General features: G+C 36.6%; 1 protein-coding gene across 5 annotated transcripts in view; it reads left to right on the top strand.

Moving 5' to 3' along the window:
• The window catches only part of ATP8A1 (ATPase phospholipid transporting 8A1), a 102,837-nt gene that overhangs the window by 33,285 nt on the left and 54,120 nt on the right, over window positions 1-15,432 (top strand). For all 5 annotated transcript variants that reach the window (XM_088131099.1, XM_088131096.1, XM_088131098.1 and 2 more), the window contains 5 exons: window positions 299-426; window positions 4,854-4,965; window positions 5,668-5,833; window positions 6,427-6,554; window positions 7,171-7,248. In XM_088131099.1, the coding sequence (XP_087987225.1) occupies window positions 299-426; window positions 4,854-4,965; window positions 5,668-5,833; window positions 6,427-6,554; window positions 7,171-7,248 (612 nt within the window). The remainder of the gene's footprint in view (window positions 1-298; window positions 427-4,853; window positions 4,966-5,667; window positions 5,834-6,426; window positions 6,555-7,170; window positions 7,249-15,432) is intronic.

Here is a 15,432-nt window from a genome sequence, read left to right as displayed (position 1 = left end):
CGGTTTATTGCTCCAACAATGTGACATCCTGTTCTTAAATACAAATGAATCAGTTTTCAATACCTTGTTAACCATGTGGAAGTAAGAAAAAGAGAGCAGTAAATGCTCGTGAAACTGAAGCTGGCTGCAGGGTATGCCTGCTTAAATACATCGTGGTATAATTTGATTTACCATTACTAGTAAATGCAACTAATAAATTAATAAATAGATGTAAACACCAACATATAAGAAACCATAATCTTGTGTTATTTATTCTTAATTTTTCATTATTGCATTACACAAAATTTTGTTTAAACAGGGCTTGCCACTGACATCTGATATAAAGGACATTGACAGCTTGGTGAGGCTTTCAGGCAAAATTGAATGTGAAAGTCCTAACAGGCATCTCTATGACTTCGTTGGAAATATTAGACTAGAAAGCCATGGGTATGTAAACTTCTGAGTAAGATTTTTTTTCATACTATTTTTAAAATCTATAAAAAGTAGAATACTGATATTGATGCAAAGAATATTTATATTGGTGTATTTTTAACAAAAAACATTGTATGTGTTGGTGATACTGGTTTCAATTGATTTTCACTGTTTAAAGTTCTGGTGATAGCCCGCCACCACCATTTATACAGAAATATTAATTCAATTTGTTTATTCATGGTGTCATTATAAAATAGGTTGGCCATTTTATTTCAATGTAATTGTTCAAGCCTTAGAGTGGACAAAGACAAGGACTGAAACAAAACAGATTTTAATCATTAAAACAAACAACCTTTGAGCTCACAAGCATTTATAATTATTGTTTGGTTTTTATTCTTCACTTTAGAGTCACGTTCACACATTCATCTCCTAAACCTGTTTCTAACCTAACCTAAAACTGATGTCTCACTTATCTGATTCCCCAACCCCAGTACTCAAATCTCAACTGGTATTTTTCTCCAACATAGTAAAGCACATCACTCTTCAACCATTATGCCCATAGACAGTTTCCATGTCATACTCCTAGTCCATATCACATAACTACTTTTTGAAGTGAGCTTTATTCTTACCATATTGGGAGGGAACTGCAGGTTGTCTAGTGCAGCATTACAATAAACAGGTGGCCTTTCAGCCTTTGTCTGAAACCTTCCACAGAAAGGATGTCCAGTATTATTCTAACCATACTGTTCCACTACTTAAAAACCCTTACAGTCAGGAAATTCTTCCTAATATTCCACTTGAATCTCCAGTCTTTTAATTTCAACTATAGTTATATTAATTTGAATGTGATCACATTAACTTTAAAAGTTTCAAACTTGCTTTTTCTGGTTCCAGTACTTAATTCTGACCCGCTTTTTATGTCCTATTTATTTACTGATTTCTTACTAACGCATCACTGAATTTTTTCACTTTTCAAGAATGTGGTTCTATTACAGTTGTACTGTACTTCTCATTTCACAAAAGAAAAATATTTATTTATTAAATCATTTATCTGAACATTATTACAGTTCCACACCGCATTTCCAATTTAGACATGATTTTTTTTTTTAAATTAGCTAAATAATTATTTTGCTGCTGTTCTTCCCAGTGGATAGAACTCAGACCTAGATAGGTTAATCCCCTCTTTTGGAATTGGGAATGCAGAGCTGCAAAAGCCATAATTTGAAGTATTAAACTACCCACAGATTTCTGAAATAATTTTCCTGCCTGAGATAAGGAAGTAAGTTCTCTTCACAGTTCTGATTCAGGAATTTATTTTAAATTAGTGTGTTGGCTTTTCTTTTAAGATCAAATAATTTCTAGACTGAATTCTAGCAGTTGGCTTTTGCCAAATGTTCACAACCCACTGTTTTGATGTTCCCTTTATTGAGAAATTGCCAGTTGTTTCCCCAAGAAACATCATAGTAATAAAAAACATCAGTCCTTGAAACAGATCAGCAAATGTGATAATTGAAGTATTTCTCTATAGTCTAAACCCTTTACCTTGTTTTTATAGAAAAGGCATAATAGGAGCCAAGATATATTTTTAGAGAGAGAGGATAAAATATAAATATATTTATAATTGCTGTAAAGAAGATCAGAAGCTGCTTCTTTATATTTCTTTTTTTTCTTTTTTTTCCTCTTTTATTTCTTATTTATCCAGTTATCACTTTTCTTTTCTTTATATTTGTATCACTTTTACTCTGTAAAAAATCCCTTCAATAAAAATTAATTTTTAAAAAAGGAAAAGGCATAATAGGCCATACAGATATTTACATAAACAAGGATATGCTAAGAAATAATTTCCCTGTTCCAGCAAGCATTTGCCTATTGCTTCATTTCTGAGAGGAGATCAACACTAGGTAGAGAGCTTTGTTGTCAGTTAATGAATTTTCTCTGAATTTGGGAACATTTTCTCAGATATATTTAAACTAAAGATTTGAGTGATGGTCTTTCAGCATCAACAAAAACAGGTTTATTTAGCAAAAGCAGAATCCAGACACTCTTGATTTTTTTCTCTGAATGACTCCATTAAGACCTGCATGAGTGGCTGCATGAGGTTGTTGTTATAATACCAGTTTGTTAACCATTGTTCTGGTTAAACTGGGGTATAAAATCATAGTTTTTCCAATATCCAGACAGACTTGATCTGACAAAATTGTCAGCCAATCCCATATTAGATGTATTAGACTTTTCCTTGCACATCCTAGTTTTTTTCCCCTACTCTAGCAGACTTTTATACAGCTAGCTGATGTGGAGAGCAAAATCTGTTTCTATTTGTGGATTGACTCTCTGGGATCATAATGGCTCAAATAAGTAAGTAAACCTCTGCTAATTTTAAGGAAGGTATTTTGTACACATTTTTCCTCGATTACATCAGTGAACAGTACCCAATGAAAGAACCATGAATCTCCTTCCCCAAGGAAGCTGTGTGCAAAACAAAAATAAATTTGTGAAACTTCCCCAATTGGAACATTCGGTTAAAATGTTTCAAACGTCCTAAATTCAGAATGAACAGAACTTGAAACATTTTGAACATTCCTATATTTTGTTTACGGGAACTTAAAACAAGCCTGTTGCTTGCTTATTTTTCAGTCTAGAATCATGGCAGTAGGTGATGGCCAAAGCTAAGTAGTAGCCATCGCACAACCTACAGAAAAAATGGCAGAGCAGATTATTGTAAAAATTACTATCCCAAACAATAGAAGTAATAGTTAAAACCGTTTCTGAAGCCTAAATGCTGCTTGCACAAACAGCAAAGAACTGGACCTAGAAACAAAGAAAGAGCAAACGTATTCAGTTCAGCAGCACTCATGAATCAACAGGAAAAATCCACTTCTCTGGCTATGAGACCTCTTTCTAATCTACATGCTTGCCCAGTGTATTTGGCAGTTGCACAACCAACAAAAAAGCATAATCTTGCATTTGTCAGCTCAAAAGCTGGGCGGTATAACAATGCATCTATTATTCACATGTGCAATGCACATTTTTGTATATGGCCGTTTGCTGGCAAAGCTTAACATACAAGGCATAGTTTACTGGAAAAGCTCAACAACCACAACAACAGGAATATCTATGAATGGTTATACACAGTGCACATTTTTGCGTTTGGCTCTCTGCCCATAAAAGAACAATAGGAATTATCTACGAATGCTCATGCACAGTGCACATTTTTGCGTTTGGCTCTCTGTCCTTAAAAGAAAACACAAAGCACTTAGCAAATACATAGAAATCATTCATAATCTATGAACTTAATTTTCACATAAAAGAATTTAATAGCAATAACATACCTGCCATGTCCAAAATGGTTGTCAGTCTCTGAGAAATGGGGTTAACACCTTATTCTCCTATTCCCTTTAACCAGCTCCACTCAGTACTAGCAGAAGTAAAACCTACTATGCCTGCTTTTAATTGCATAATACAGTCCAAATCTTCATGGCAGACGGATTGTTTTGATGTTAATTATAAGAGATTGGAGCATCATTTTGAGTTGGAAATGTTTTGCATACCCTGATTTCCCATTCAGTAGACATAGCAGATAGTACCTAAAAGCCTAATATAAAGAAATAGGGGATATAAAGTTCAGCCAGATCTGTCATAGGTACCAGGCCATCATGCCCTTCCAGGGTCAAGTCTTGTATTGCAGAAGTCGTCTTTTAATGGGTTCAGTAGCATTTTAAGATCTGGGTGGTTTCTACTAACACACATAAGAAAATTGCTAATTGAAAGAAGAATCAACGCGGAAACGACATCATCTCTCAAGACCTGTGGTATTTCTACTACAAAAATGGTTAGCATTTTGCTTTCATCAGCAGTACAAAGACAAAGGAGGATAGAGGTTGTGTACTTTAATAGATTGAGCACTGATAGCAGATAAAGATGAAAAACTAAACTGAAAAGCTTTTTCTAGCGCTATTAAAGATACAAGAGGCCTTATTTCATTTATTCATATGTATTATCTCTAACTTTTTCACTCTTAAAAAATCCCTAGTGAAGTGGTGATGCTTAATTCTGCGACCCATATTAAATCAGAATGTGACTCATTTTTGGATAGTTTTGATAATTGAAATTAATACTTTAGTATCCATATTTAATAGGAATGGGAAAATATTAGTACAAAGCAGTCATAAAGCTATTTCTGGTTACATTTGATAAGCCATGGTCCAAACAGGATATGTACAATATATTAGATGCAAAGAGAAATATAATATATCCATACCTAATAGCACAGTTAAAATTATGTTCTGTATTGGTTTCTCATTTAGAAATCTTAAGAAAGTTACATTTAATAAATGTGCCTAAATTTCCCAGAACAAAAAAAATCTGTTTCTACATTAATGTTTCTGAAATAGTTATTTTGTGATCAGTTCAATTTAACTAATTTTTGCTGTATTCTTTTTTAGGACTGTTCCACTGGGGCCTGACCAAATTCTTCTCCGTGGTGCTCAGCTAAGAAATACACAATGGGTTCATGGAATAGTTGTTTATACAGGACATGATACAAAACTCATGCAGGTTTGTCTCCTAACTGAGAACACCCTTGTATACAAAGGGTGTTTGGATATTCTGGTTCATGTTTATGACATTATGGATGGGAGCAAAGGATGCCTGATTGTAATTATAAGCCTGAATATATACAAGGACACTTAATACCATGGACTTAGTATACTTGTCAAAAAAAAAAATAGTTGGCCATCACTACTATTTGGTAAATATATTTGTATCATTTGACACATGTCAAGGGATATAACCACCAAGAGTCTCTCAGTTACAGTAGATAAACATATGATTGAGTCAGAAATAAAAGTATGCATTTATTTTACTATCAAATTAAATTGACCGTAATTGATTCATTGGACAACAGAATTCCATGATACGTTAAGGACTATCAAGTTTATTATCACATAAACTTTCAGCATTCATTAATCTTTAAGACGCCACAACATTCTGGTCATAATGCTGCAAAAATCTAATGTAGCTATCTCTCTGGCATTTATTTCAACAGTAGTTCCTATTATTCCTTATTGATACTTTCATGTACCACTCAAGGAAAAACTGTACCATATTTTTGAAGCTTTTATAGTATAAGCTATATCAGTAATTGCCATGAATATTTAAGATTATTAATAAAAGCATGCACATATCATTAGAAATATACAAAACTAAAATAGCATATGAATGTCATATTTACTTGTGAAACCTCTGTTTCATCCACAGAACTCAACAAGCCCACCTCTTAAACTATCTAACGTGGAAAGGATTACAAATATACAAATTCTGTTTTTGTTCTGCATTCTTATTGCCATGTCTCTGATCTGTTCCATTGGTTCAGCTATATGGAATCAAAAGCATGAAGGGAGAGACTGGTACATCAATCTAACCTGTAAGCCCTCAAAACAAGTGTATCTTTTGTTGTCATAATATTTCTCTTACTTTATATCTACAAAGTAAAATAAATGCATGGTACGTATTTGGATTTATAGCTCTTTAGAACAGTATTATGGTTAATATTGATTAAAGGTTTTAAATGAAATATTTGTATAGCTGGCAATTTGAAGAATTGTATGTATATACTTGTATAACTAACTATATACAAGTTCACTGGAAGACAGATTTGTCCAGGGTCAAATTAGAAATTATGTGAAATTTGTAATTGCATTTCATGCATTATTTGGGAGAAGAGGCTAAACAACAACTATATTAAATAGGATCAGGACAACAGCACATAGTATGGTGGATTTATACCTTTCTGTTTGCACCATGATCTTAGCAGGGATCCAATTTAACTGCTGATTTCTGAGCTGTTTTTGACACCACTACACAGGTTCCTTTCTGAGGCAAATAATCAGATTCAAGGGCAGGTTTTATGGGAACCATGGTATTAGGAGAACTTTATATATAGTTTTTATTGTTCTGAATATTATAAATTATGCATGATTTTTTATCTTACAGATTTTGTTTTCCCTTTTTTAACAGATGGTGGAGCTAATAATTTTGGACTAAATTTCCTGACGTTTATCATTCTCTTCAATAATCTAATTCCGATCAGCCTGTTAGTTACACTGGAAGTTGTTAAATTTATTCAAGCATATTTTATAAATTGGGTAAATATAAAAGTTGTGCTATTTGCAGACAGTTTAATAATTCATTTCAAGAATAAATATATTTTATTTGATATAATAAGCTGTTTATTAAAATAATGCAGATTAAATTGCAGAATAAAATATTACAAAATATATTCTTGTATAATTGCAGGCTTCAGATTTTATAAATTAATGAAATCCCTTACAGTTAAACCTTTTAAAATAACAGCTTGCGAAAACTTGTTTATTCCTAATACAAACTACAAGATAATGAATTCTGTTGTATCATCTTTTTTCTAACAATGCAACAGGAAAGATGTGCTTCAGTCCATTTATTATATCCTGTCTGAACTGTAGAAATGTAAAAGCTAGTACACGCGTAACAGCATTCAGACAGTTCCTCTACCACCATCATCCATGCATAGTCTCAGCAGCTGAAGTCTACCTCCTAGCCCTACACCTGGCATTATGTCAAAAGTATATCTTCCATTCTGTCCTCAATATTCATACATTGAAAAAATTCTTGGTAAATTTTTATTTGTACATAGGTGGTGTTTATGCTTTGCTCAAAACAGATTGCAGTGAAGTTTGCGTACAAATTAACACCTTTTTCAGCTGTGGTTTTTTATTTTATTAGGATATTGACATGCACTATGAACTTACAGACACTGCTGCCATGGCACGTACATCCAATCTTAATGAAGAACTCGGCCAGGTATTTGGGGGGGGGGGTTGCTTTGTTTTGTTTTGTAAATTCTTAGTTTGAATTAATGTGATTATCTTCTTTAGCTGTTGTTTTTCTGATAAAAGGATAAGGTGGTAGAATGTAAATATTCTCTATCCTATGTTTAAATGTATTATGTTTATATGTGTCCCACAAATGTGCCAGTATAGATTGCCTAAATAAAAAATCTAAAGACAAACTTATTTTCAAAGCGTAACTGCTATGAATCTTTATTTTCTCTGTGCTTCTCCATGAGCACACCAATGCCATTTTCGCAGCTTGCATGCTCATGGAGAAGCATAGAGAAAAGAAGAAGTCATTACACCTGGCCTTCTCTGACCTAGAAAAAGCTTTTGACCATGTTCCGCATCAGCTGATCTGGTACACACTACGTGACCATGGTGTGTCTGAGCTACTCATAAAACGGGTCCAGATGCTCTACGTTTATACCAGCAGCCAAGTGAGATGCGCCACCAGCCTTTCCAACAGCTTTCCTGTCAAAGTTGGCACGCACTGAGGCTTGGCATTATCGCCATTGCCGTTCATTCTTGTCATGGATACCATCATGGAAGATCTGCATCACAGTGTCCCCTGGGCCTTGCTCTATGCCGATTATGTCCTGCTCACAGCTACCTCCAAGGAAGAACTGCAGTGGTGTGTCCAGGCATGGAATGAATGTCTTAGCCAGTTTGATTTGTGCCTCAGTATCAAGAAGACTGAGTATCTAGAGATGAGCCCAAGCACTTCCACCATCCATATCAGCAGTGAAGATCTAGTGAAGACAACTCCTTCCAGTACTTAGGATCTCATCTGCAAAGTAACAGCAGCATTAATGGGGAAGTGCATGCGAGGGTGAATGCAACGTGGCTGTGCTGGAAGGAGATTACTGGGGTGCTTTGCGATAGGTGCATGCCAATTTGCTTAAAATCAAAAGTATATGGAATGATGGTTCGCCTGGTAGCATTGTATGGTGCTGAGTGCTAGCCAGCCACCAAAAGTGCTGAACTACATGCCATAGAGATATATATGCTCCATTGGTCCTTAGACGTCTTCCTTCTTGACCACGTCAACAACGATATAGTCCAGCAACAGATGGGCGTTGCACCAATAACAGAGAAAATGCAGGAAAAACGCTAACAATGATTTGGCCACATCCTACAAGCAGCACCCCACACTGTCACCTCCACTGCCTACCACTTTTAACACCAATGGCAAACACCCACACGGAAGACCAAAGCAAAAATGGCAGGACACAATTGACGCAGACATGAAGATAACCCATTTGGACTCAGTTGCTATGTTCAGTCGTGTGAAATGGCATTCATTGTTCCAAAAAGCGGACCCTGTACCTGTGGGAAAACAGTGGGAAGAAGAACTACTGTCAATCTTATTCCTTTATCTTTCAGATTTTCCCATGGTATTCATGGATCACATAGAAATCTTTTTTCACTGTTTCCTATAGCAGTATCAGTCCCAGATTTGAGAGTTAGGGACTGTATGTGTTCATTACTTCATTACATGTGCTCGTTACAGGTTTCATAAGAGCACTTATTTTATTCCTCTGAATTGAATACAGTATATTTTTCACGGTCAGTTAATTTTACCACAGAATTTTCATTGATAGGTGATAGGTAATATGTGGCTAATAATAATGATAATAAGGACCTGCCACATAACACCCCAGACTTAACAATTGTTGATAAGAAAGACAAAAAAGTCTGGATAGTGGACATTGCAATACCTGGAGACAGCGGGATAGAAGAGGAAGAACTGGAGAAAATCACAAAATACAAAGACCTGCAAATATAAGTAGAACGAGTGTGGCAAAAGAAAGCAAAGATAGTACCAATAATAATAGGCACCTTGGGTGCAATCCCAAAACATCTGGAGTATCACTTGAAGACCATCGGCATTGACGAAATCACCATCAGTCAATTGCAAAAGGCAGCTTTACTTGGAACAGCTTACATTCTGCGACAATACCTTTAACACCATCAGACAATGACATCTACCTATCCCAGGTCCTTGGGAAGGACTCAATAGGATAAAAATGCAGTCTAAATATCTGGCTGACTGTGCGACAAACAATAATAATAATAGAGCTAGTTTGGTGCAGTGGTTAAAGCATCAGGCTAGAAACTGGGAGACCATGAGTTCTAGTCCCACCTTAGGCACAAAGCCAGCTGGGTGATCTTGGGCCAGTCACTTTCTCTCAGCCCTAGGGAGAAGGCAAGGGCAAACCACTTCCAAAAAACCTTGCCAAGAAAAAACTTCAGAGACTTGTCCAGGCAGTCTCAGGGAATCAGACATGATTGAACAGAGATGTAGTTAGAGAGATAGAGATAGATCTGCTTTAAGAGGTGCATTAGGAACTTGGTTGCTTTAAAGAATAAACTCATTAAAGTAGCCACATTTGTCAGGCTGACATGGAAGCTAGAAGAAAGAAATGGCTACTTTAATGAATAGCAGGCACCGTGCTACTACAGGTCTGAAGCATTTCTTCCAAATCGTTTTCACAGAATGAAAATTCTTCCCTTAATGGAAGGAGGAAACATGCCATCAGGATAAGTCCTTGAGGTTGGGAGGGCAGATTCTTTATTTTATTTTGAATCACCTGGAGAAAAGTCTTTTCCACCTCATCCATAAGGGGGGTAAGGGGGTGGGAAGGACGGAGGGAGGGAGGCTGGCTGGCTGGCTGCTGGCTGGAGCATTCCATAAAACTATTATTCAACATCTTTCTTTGCTTCCTTGCCATTCCACTTCAACCACTTGGTCACTCAACAAAGTGAAATTAGAACCAAAGAAAATGTCTTCTCATTTGCCATACAGTAATTTCTCCTGCATTACTGAAGAATATTCCAGGGTGGGCAGCTTTGGAATTTTGAGAATATGTTATTCACATTGCCATGGTGGGCGATTTACCAAACACCAGAATTAAAATTAATAAGGTTGCTCCTCACTACCCATTCTAGCTCCCAAGCATACTTTCTCTTTACTAGCTTACTATAACTTTTTTTTCCTATGCAGGGATAGGCACACTTTGAAACAAAGCATTGGGTTACAGTCATCTATTTTATTGTTTAAGAATGCCAATGGAATCTATGTAACATATTGTTAGAAAAACAGATTATGGCTGAGATACTTAATGGGAAGCTAGGAGGCTGTAAAGCAAAGAACCAAAGGGTTCTTTGTTTTGCAGCCTCCTAGCTTTTCATTTATTAAGTATCTAATTAAAGGAATCTTTAAACAAAAGTCAACTGTGGCAGTGAGCCTGGTGGGCAGAAAAGGAGATGTTAATGGGCACATTAGCACTCACTGGGGACTAGGCTCTAGGGACTATTCTCTGGAACATGCCAGAGTCTAATGAGACACATTTATGTCAATACACTTATTCAGCTACTCTTCTAACAGCAGAACATTTACAAAGTGTTCTACAGATCTGGAGGCAAGAAAAAAACTAGCATAGGATGCCATTTTAGCAATGTCTCATTATAGTAACAATTGACAACATCCTGGGAAATCATAAATATTCTAACTCAATAAGCAACACATATCTTTACTAATTAGAACACTCTCTAAGATTAAATCCTTGAACCACTCAAGAAACCTACAAAGATTATATTCTTGCATCACTCAGAAAATGTTATCTATGAAGAGAATATCAAAACATTCTAGGGTTATTTCAGAATGGACTGCATATGGTATTTAGTATCACACACTCAGCCTTTGCTTGGCTAATCACCTGCAGGTTCTTGAGGAATACATTTCTTCCAAACATCTAACAGGGCACCATATTCCTGTATGTATAAGCGATTAACACAGACTGGCATCTCTTTAAACTCTTGGGAGCCATTAAAAAAACTTGATCTTTTTGACACTATCAACTTTGAAAAGCTTTGAGTCTTCAACCAATATGAAGTTGTTCTTAGATCAGACACCCTCCTTCATCCTTAAACTGAACACTTTCAAAAGTTCCCAGAGATACTTCTGCCTTAGGAACACTATTCCACAAAAGAGGGATGGCATTTACTTAACAGGTGCTACTAGGTTTAATCCTATTCATGTATAGAGAACATAAATCTTCAAATGATCATTCTTAAGATGATAGTATTCCTAACTTGTGGCCTTTTGTAATCAACTCAGAAAAAATATGCAGAGTAGTCTTGCAGCATCCAGGCATTTTTCATCATGCAGTATAAGATATAATTTCCCTTTACTTTGGATACAAAGCCCTTCAGTGAATTTTATAGCATAAGTAAGATGGCATTGGGGAGCAATTGCCTTCTGAGACTGGGGCTATCTTCCTTGGGATTTACTGTTGTTTGTCATCCCAATATTCATTGTGTGATGAACATTTGAGCAATAAACATTTTGTTATTCTCAAAGGAAGAAATTGAACTAAATTCATCTAGGGCAGGGGTTCCCGACCTGGGGTGCCCGCACCCCAGGGAGTGCAAGATAGAATTTAACGGGGTGCAACAAAGAGTGGCTTGTGTCCCTTAGTGACAAGTCATCATGCAGCCAGTGTGCCTTGAGCAGGGGTAGTAGGTGGTTGTATTGCATAGATAGTAGTCTTGCTTATTTAATCAAAAGGAGAGAATAACAAAATTAACATGTAGGGGTAATAGGTGGTTGGATTGCATAGATAGTAGTCTCGTTTATTTAATCAAAGGGAGAGAATAACAAAATTAACATGTAAGTAAAGTAAATAACTGTCAGAGTACTGCTTTTAAAATCATTATAATGCAACATCTGACATAATCATTGTATATTGTTTCACTCATAAATTCACGATCGCGAGAGTTCGTTAAGTATTTCACTCCTCGGGACCTCTTAGCTCGCCTGTCGCCTCTGTTCACCCACACCGTGCCTCCCTCCCTCACTTGAATTCACTCAACCAATCCCATGCTTATCCCCACTTTGTCCAGCCATTCAAATGCGTCCCTCATTGTCACTGACTTCCCCGTATATAATGCGAAAGACTGAGGAACGCAGAGGAGATAGGAGGTAATGTTTGTCCTGAGCACACTCCACTCTCCCACTGCCCAAGTCAAGAGAGACATTCTGTTAGCCCAATCTATTCATTCACTCATACTAGCGAGGTGTGAGTTTATTGATAGTGAAATTGACCAACCACACAGTTTCATTCACTTGTCCAGAAGTTACTCCCACGTAAATTGTGGTGTTGGTTGAGTGCGCCATGACACAGTGTTCATCACAAATCTCATCACTCAAGCAGCACATTTACACAAGTCCATGAGTACAAGTGTGTGAATAATAATTATTAGAGGAAGTACAGTTGTGATATAGGCTTTACTTGGTGCATCACGCCTATCCCACACTGATATACGCACAGTATAATTATTGTGAGCATCAGGGAATAAGAGAGTAGCCTAATTTGTGTCGCATCCCTGTAACATTTCCCCCTGATGATTTATCTTGGCATAATGCAGGTAATATCGTAATATAAAATTTGAAAGCATATTTCTTGCAATACTTTGCTATAGGCTTGCCTGATTGAGTAAAGCGGTCATCCGAACTTAGTTTTTCTCATGTTAGCTCATGTTGTACTCTTTCAGTTTTACAAATTAACCATTCATGTCAAAAAGAAGGAAATGGAATGATGACTATGTGTGCTTTGGTTTCACTTGCACAACAGGAAACAATGGTTTGCAAAAACCTCAGTGCATTCTTTGTAGCGTTGTGTTTTCCAACTCAAATCTGAAGCCATCCAAGATTCAAGAGCACTTCAAGAACAAGCATAGCAGAGTTAATGTTGAAGGACATGGTGTTGGGTCATTGAAAATCAAAAAAGCTCATTTTGATTCACAAGGTACTCTTCCGAAATTAGGTTTCATTTCTGTTGAAAAACCACTGCTTCTTGCTTCATACCAAGTGGCATATAAAATGGCCAAATCCAAGAAGACCCATAAAATTGTGGAATATCTCATCAAGCCATGTACACTGGAAATAAAACAACTATCCTGGGCAAAGAAGCAACAAAAACATTTGAACAGGTGCCCCTATCAAATAATGTCATTCACAACCGAATCAGTGATTTGAGTGAAGATATTTTGGACCAAGTCATCTCAGATGTCAGAGCTACCTCTCTTAAAATCTGTATTCAGTTGGATGAGTCAACTGATGTCTCCAGTTGTAGTCAGTTCATAACATTAGTGAGGTATGTCAGTGATGGTGCTGTGAAGGAAGATTTCCTGTTTTGTAAAGATCTGAAAAAAAAACCATGACTGCAAAGGATGTGATGCAGCTGGTGAAAGATTTCTTTGCCAAACATGATCTAGATGTCAAAGTCATTGGTTCTGTGTGCACAGACAGGGCTCCTGCAATGCTTGGAAATAAATCTGGCTTTTCTGCATTGATGAAAAAGGAAATTCCAGATTTGCAATTTACCCATTTTTTTCTTCATCGGAATGCTTTAACATCAAAAGCATTGCCTCCAAATTTAAAGAAAGTCCTTGATACTTGTGTGAAGATCATCAACTGGATCAGGGGGCGTGCTTTGAACCATTGCATCTTCAAATCATTTTGTGAGGATCTAGGAAGTGAGCACTCAGTTTTGCTTTTCCACACAGAAGTCCATTGATTGTCACGAGGACAAGATTTAACCCACTTCTTTGAATTGTGGGAAGGAATCAATTTTTTTCTGGAGGAGCATGAATGCTATCTGGTTGGGGCATTGAAATCACAGGAATTCAGCCAAATGCTGGCTTACTTAACTGATATTTTCACTCATATGAATGACTTGAGTGTTTCTCTTCAAGGAAAAGGGATAAACATATTGAAGGCTCGTGGAAAGTTGAATGTCTTCAAAGAAAAGTTATGTCTTTGGTGTTGAAGGATAGAAAGAGGCAGTCTCTCAAATTTTCCTTCACTAGAAGAGATGGTTGATGATGCTGGATCCATAACTCCTGCTGTGCATGAAGAAATGCTGTCAGAATCATTTGATGGATATTTTGCTGCTGGAGACCTGAAGATTTCAGAAGAATGAATCATAAATCCATATTCCTTCAATTTGGAGAAAATGTCAGGTGATGAAGAGCTGAAGGAAGGTCATATTGATTTGTGGACAAATTGAGCTCTTGAAGTACAATTTAAAAGCAAGACTTTGGAGGAGTTTTGGTGTGCAGCACTGAATATGTTCCCAAGACTTAGTGGAAAAGCACTCCATGTCCTCATTCCATTTGCAACAACATACTTGTGTGAATCTGGATTCAGTTTTCTTCTGTCAATCAAGACAAAACCTAGGAATCGCCTGGATCCACAAGCAGACCTGTGGATCGCAGTCAGCAAGGAAGTTCCATGTTTTGACAAAATCATGAATGAGAAGCAGGAGCAAAGAAGTTGTTGAATTTTATGTTCACAATTGGGACTGATTTTACCTTTTACAATTTTTTCCAAATAAATTAGAATCGCTCAATTTATATTTGCATTTTATGCACTGAGTTAAAAGCTTATTTTTTTAAGTTCAATTTGTTCACCCGCAGTATTGCATGTGGTACAATTTGTGGTTAAAAAATTAGAAATTAGACTGCTTCATCTTCACATGTGATATTACTTTTGTAATATACCCACTTTTGTAGGGGGTGCAAACATTAATCAAACGTTTCCTAGGGGTGTGGGGCATAGAAAAGGTTGGGAACCACTGATGTAGGGCATATACCACATTAGAAACCTCCTAGACCAGGCTGGACATCTAGTCCAGCTTTCTGCATCACACGGTGGCCAACCAGATGAATTCAAAAAGCTCACAGGCATGGACAGGAGGGAATAACTACAGTAGTTGGTTGTAAGGTACGCTGCCATTGATTCAGGAGGTAGTAGTCATAAAAACTAATATCTCCTGACAGTCCAATCATCCAGAATTTGTCCATTCCCATTTTATAATTGTATATATTAGTGGTCCTCACTATACCTGATGGGAATTCCATAATTATGCATTGTGAGGTACTTCCTTTATACTCCAAACTAAAAAGCTGTAATTCCTGCAGAATGTCTTCATAAGGGAAATGCTCTGGCCTCTAATAACTGTGGTTGCACCTTTGCAATATTCTTTTTAGGGTGCATTCATCAGAACTGTACACAGTACTCCAAATGTGGTCTCATCATAAAGTTATACGTGGACATTTACAATCCTATGGACCCATTATTTTAGGA

This window comes from Python bivittatus, unplaced genomic scaffold (assembly GCF_059951505.1).
Source record: "Python bivittatus isolate LINGU-HERP-01145 unplaced genomic scaffold, Pbiv_v1 ctg000970_np1212, whole genome shotgun sequence".
In the NCBI taxonomy this organism is placed as follows: Eukaryota; Metazoa; Chordata; class Lepidosauria; order Squamata; family Pythonidae; genus Python; species Python bivittatus.
Note: the sequence above shows the minus strand (reverse complement) of the source record. Positions and strands in the feature narration are given on the sequence as shown.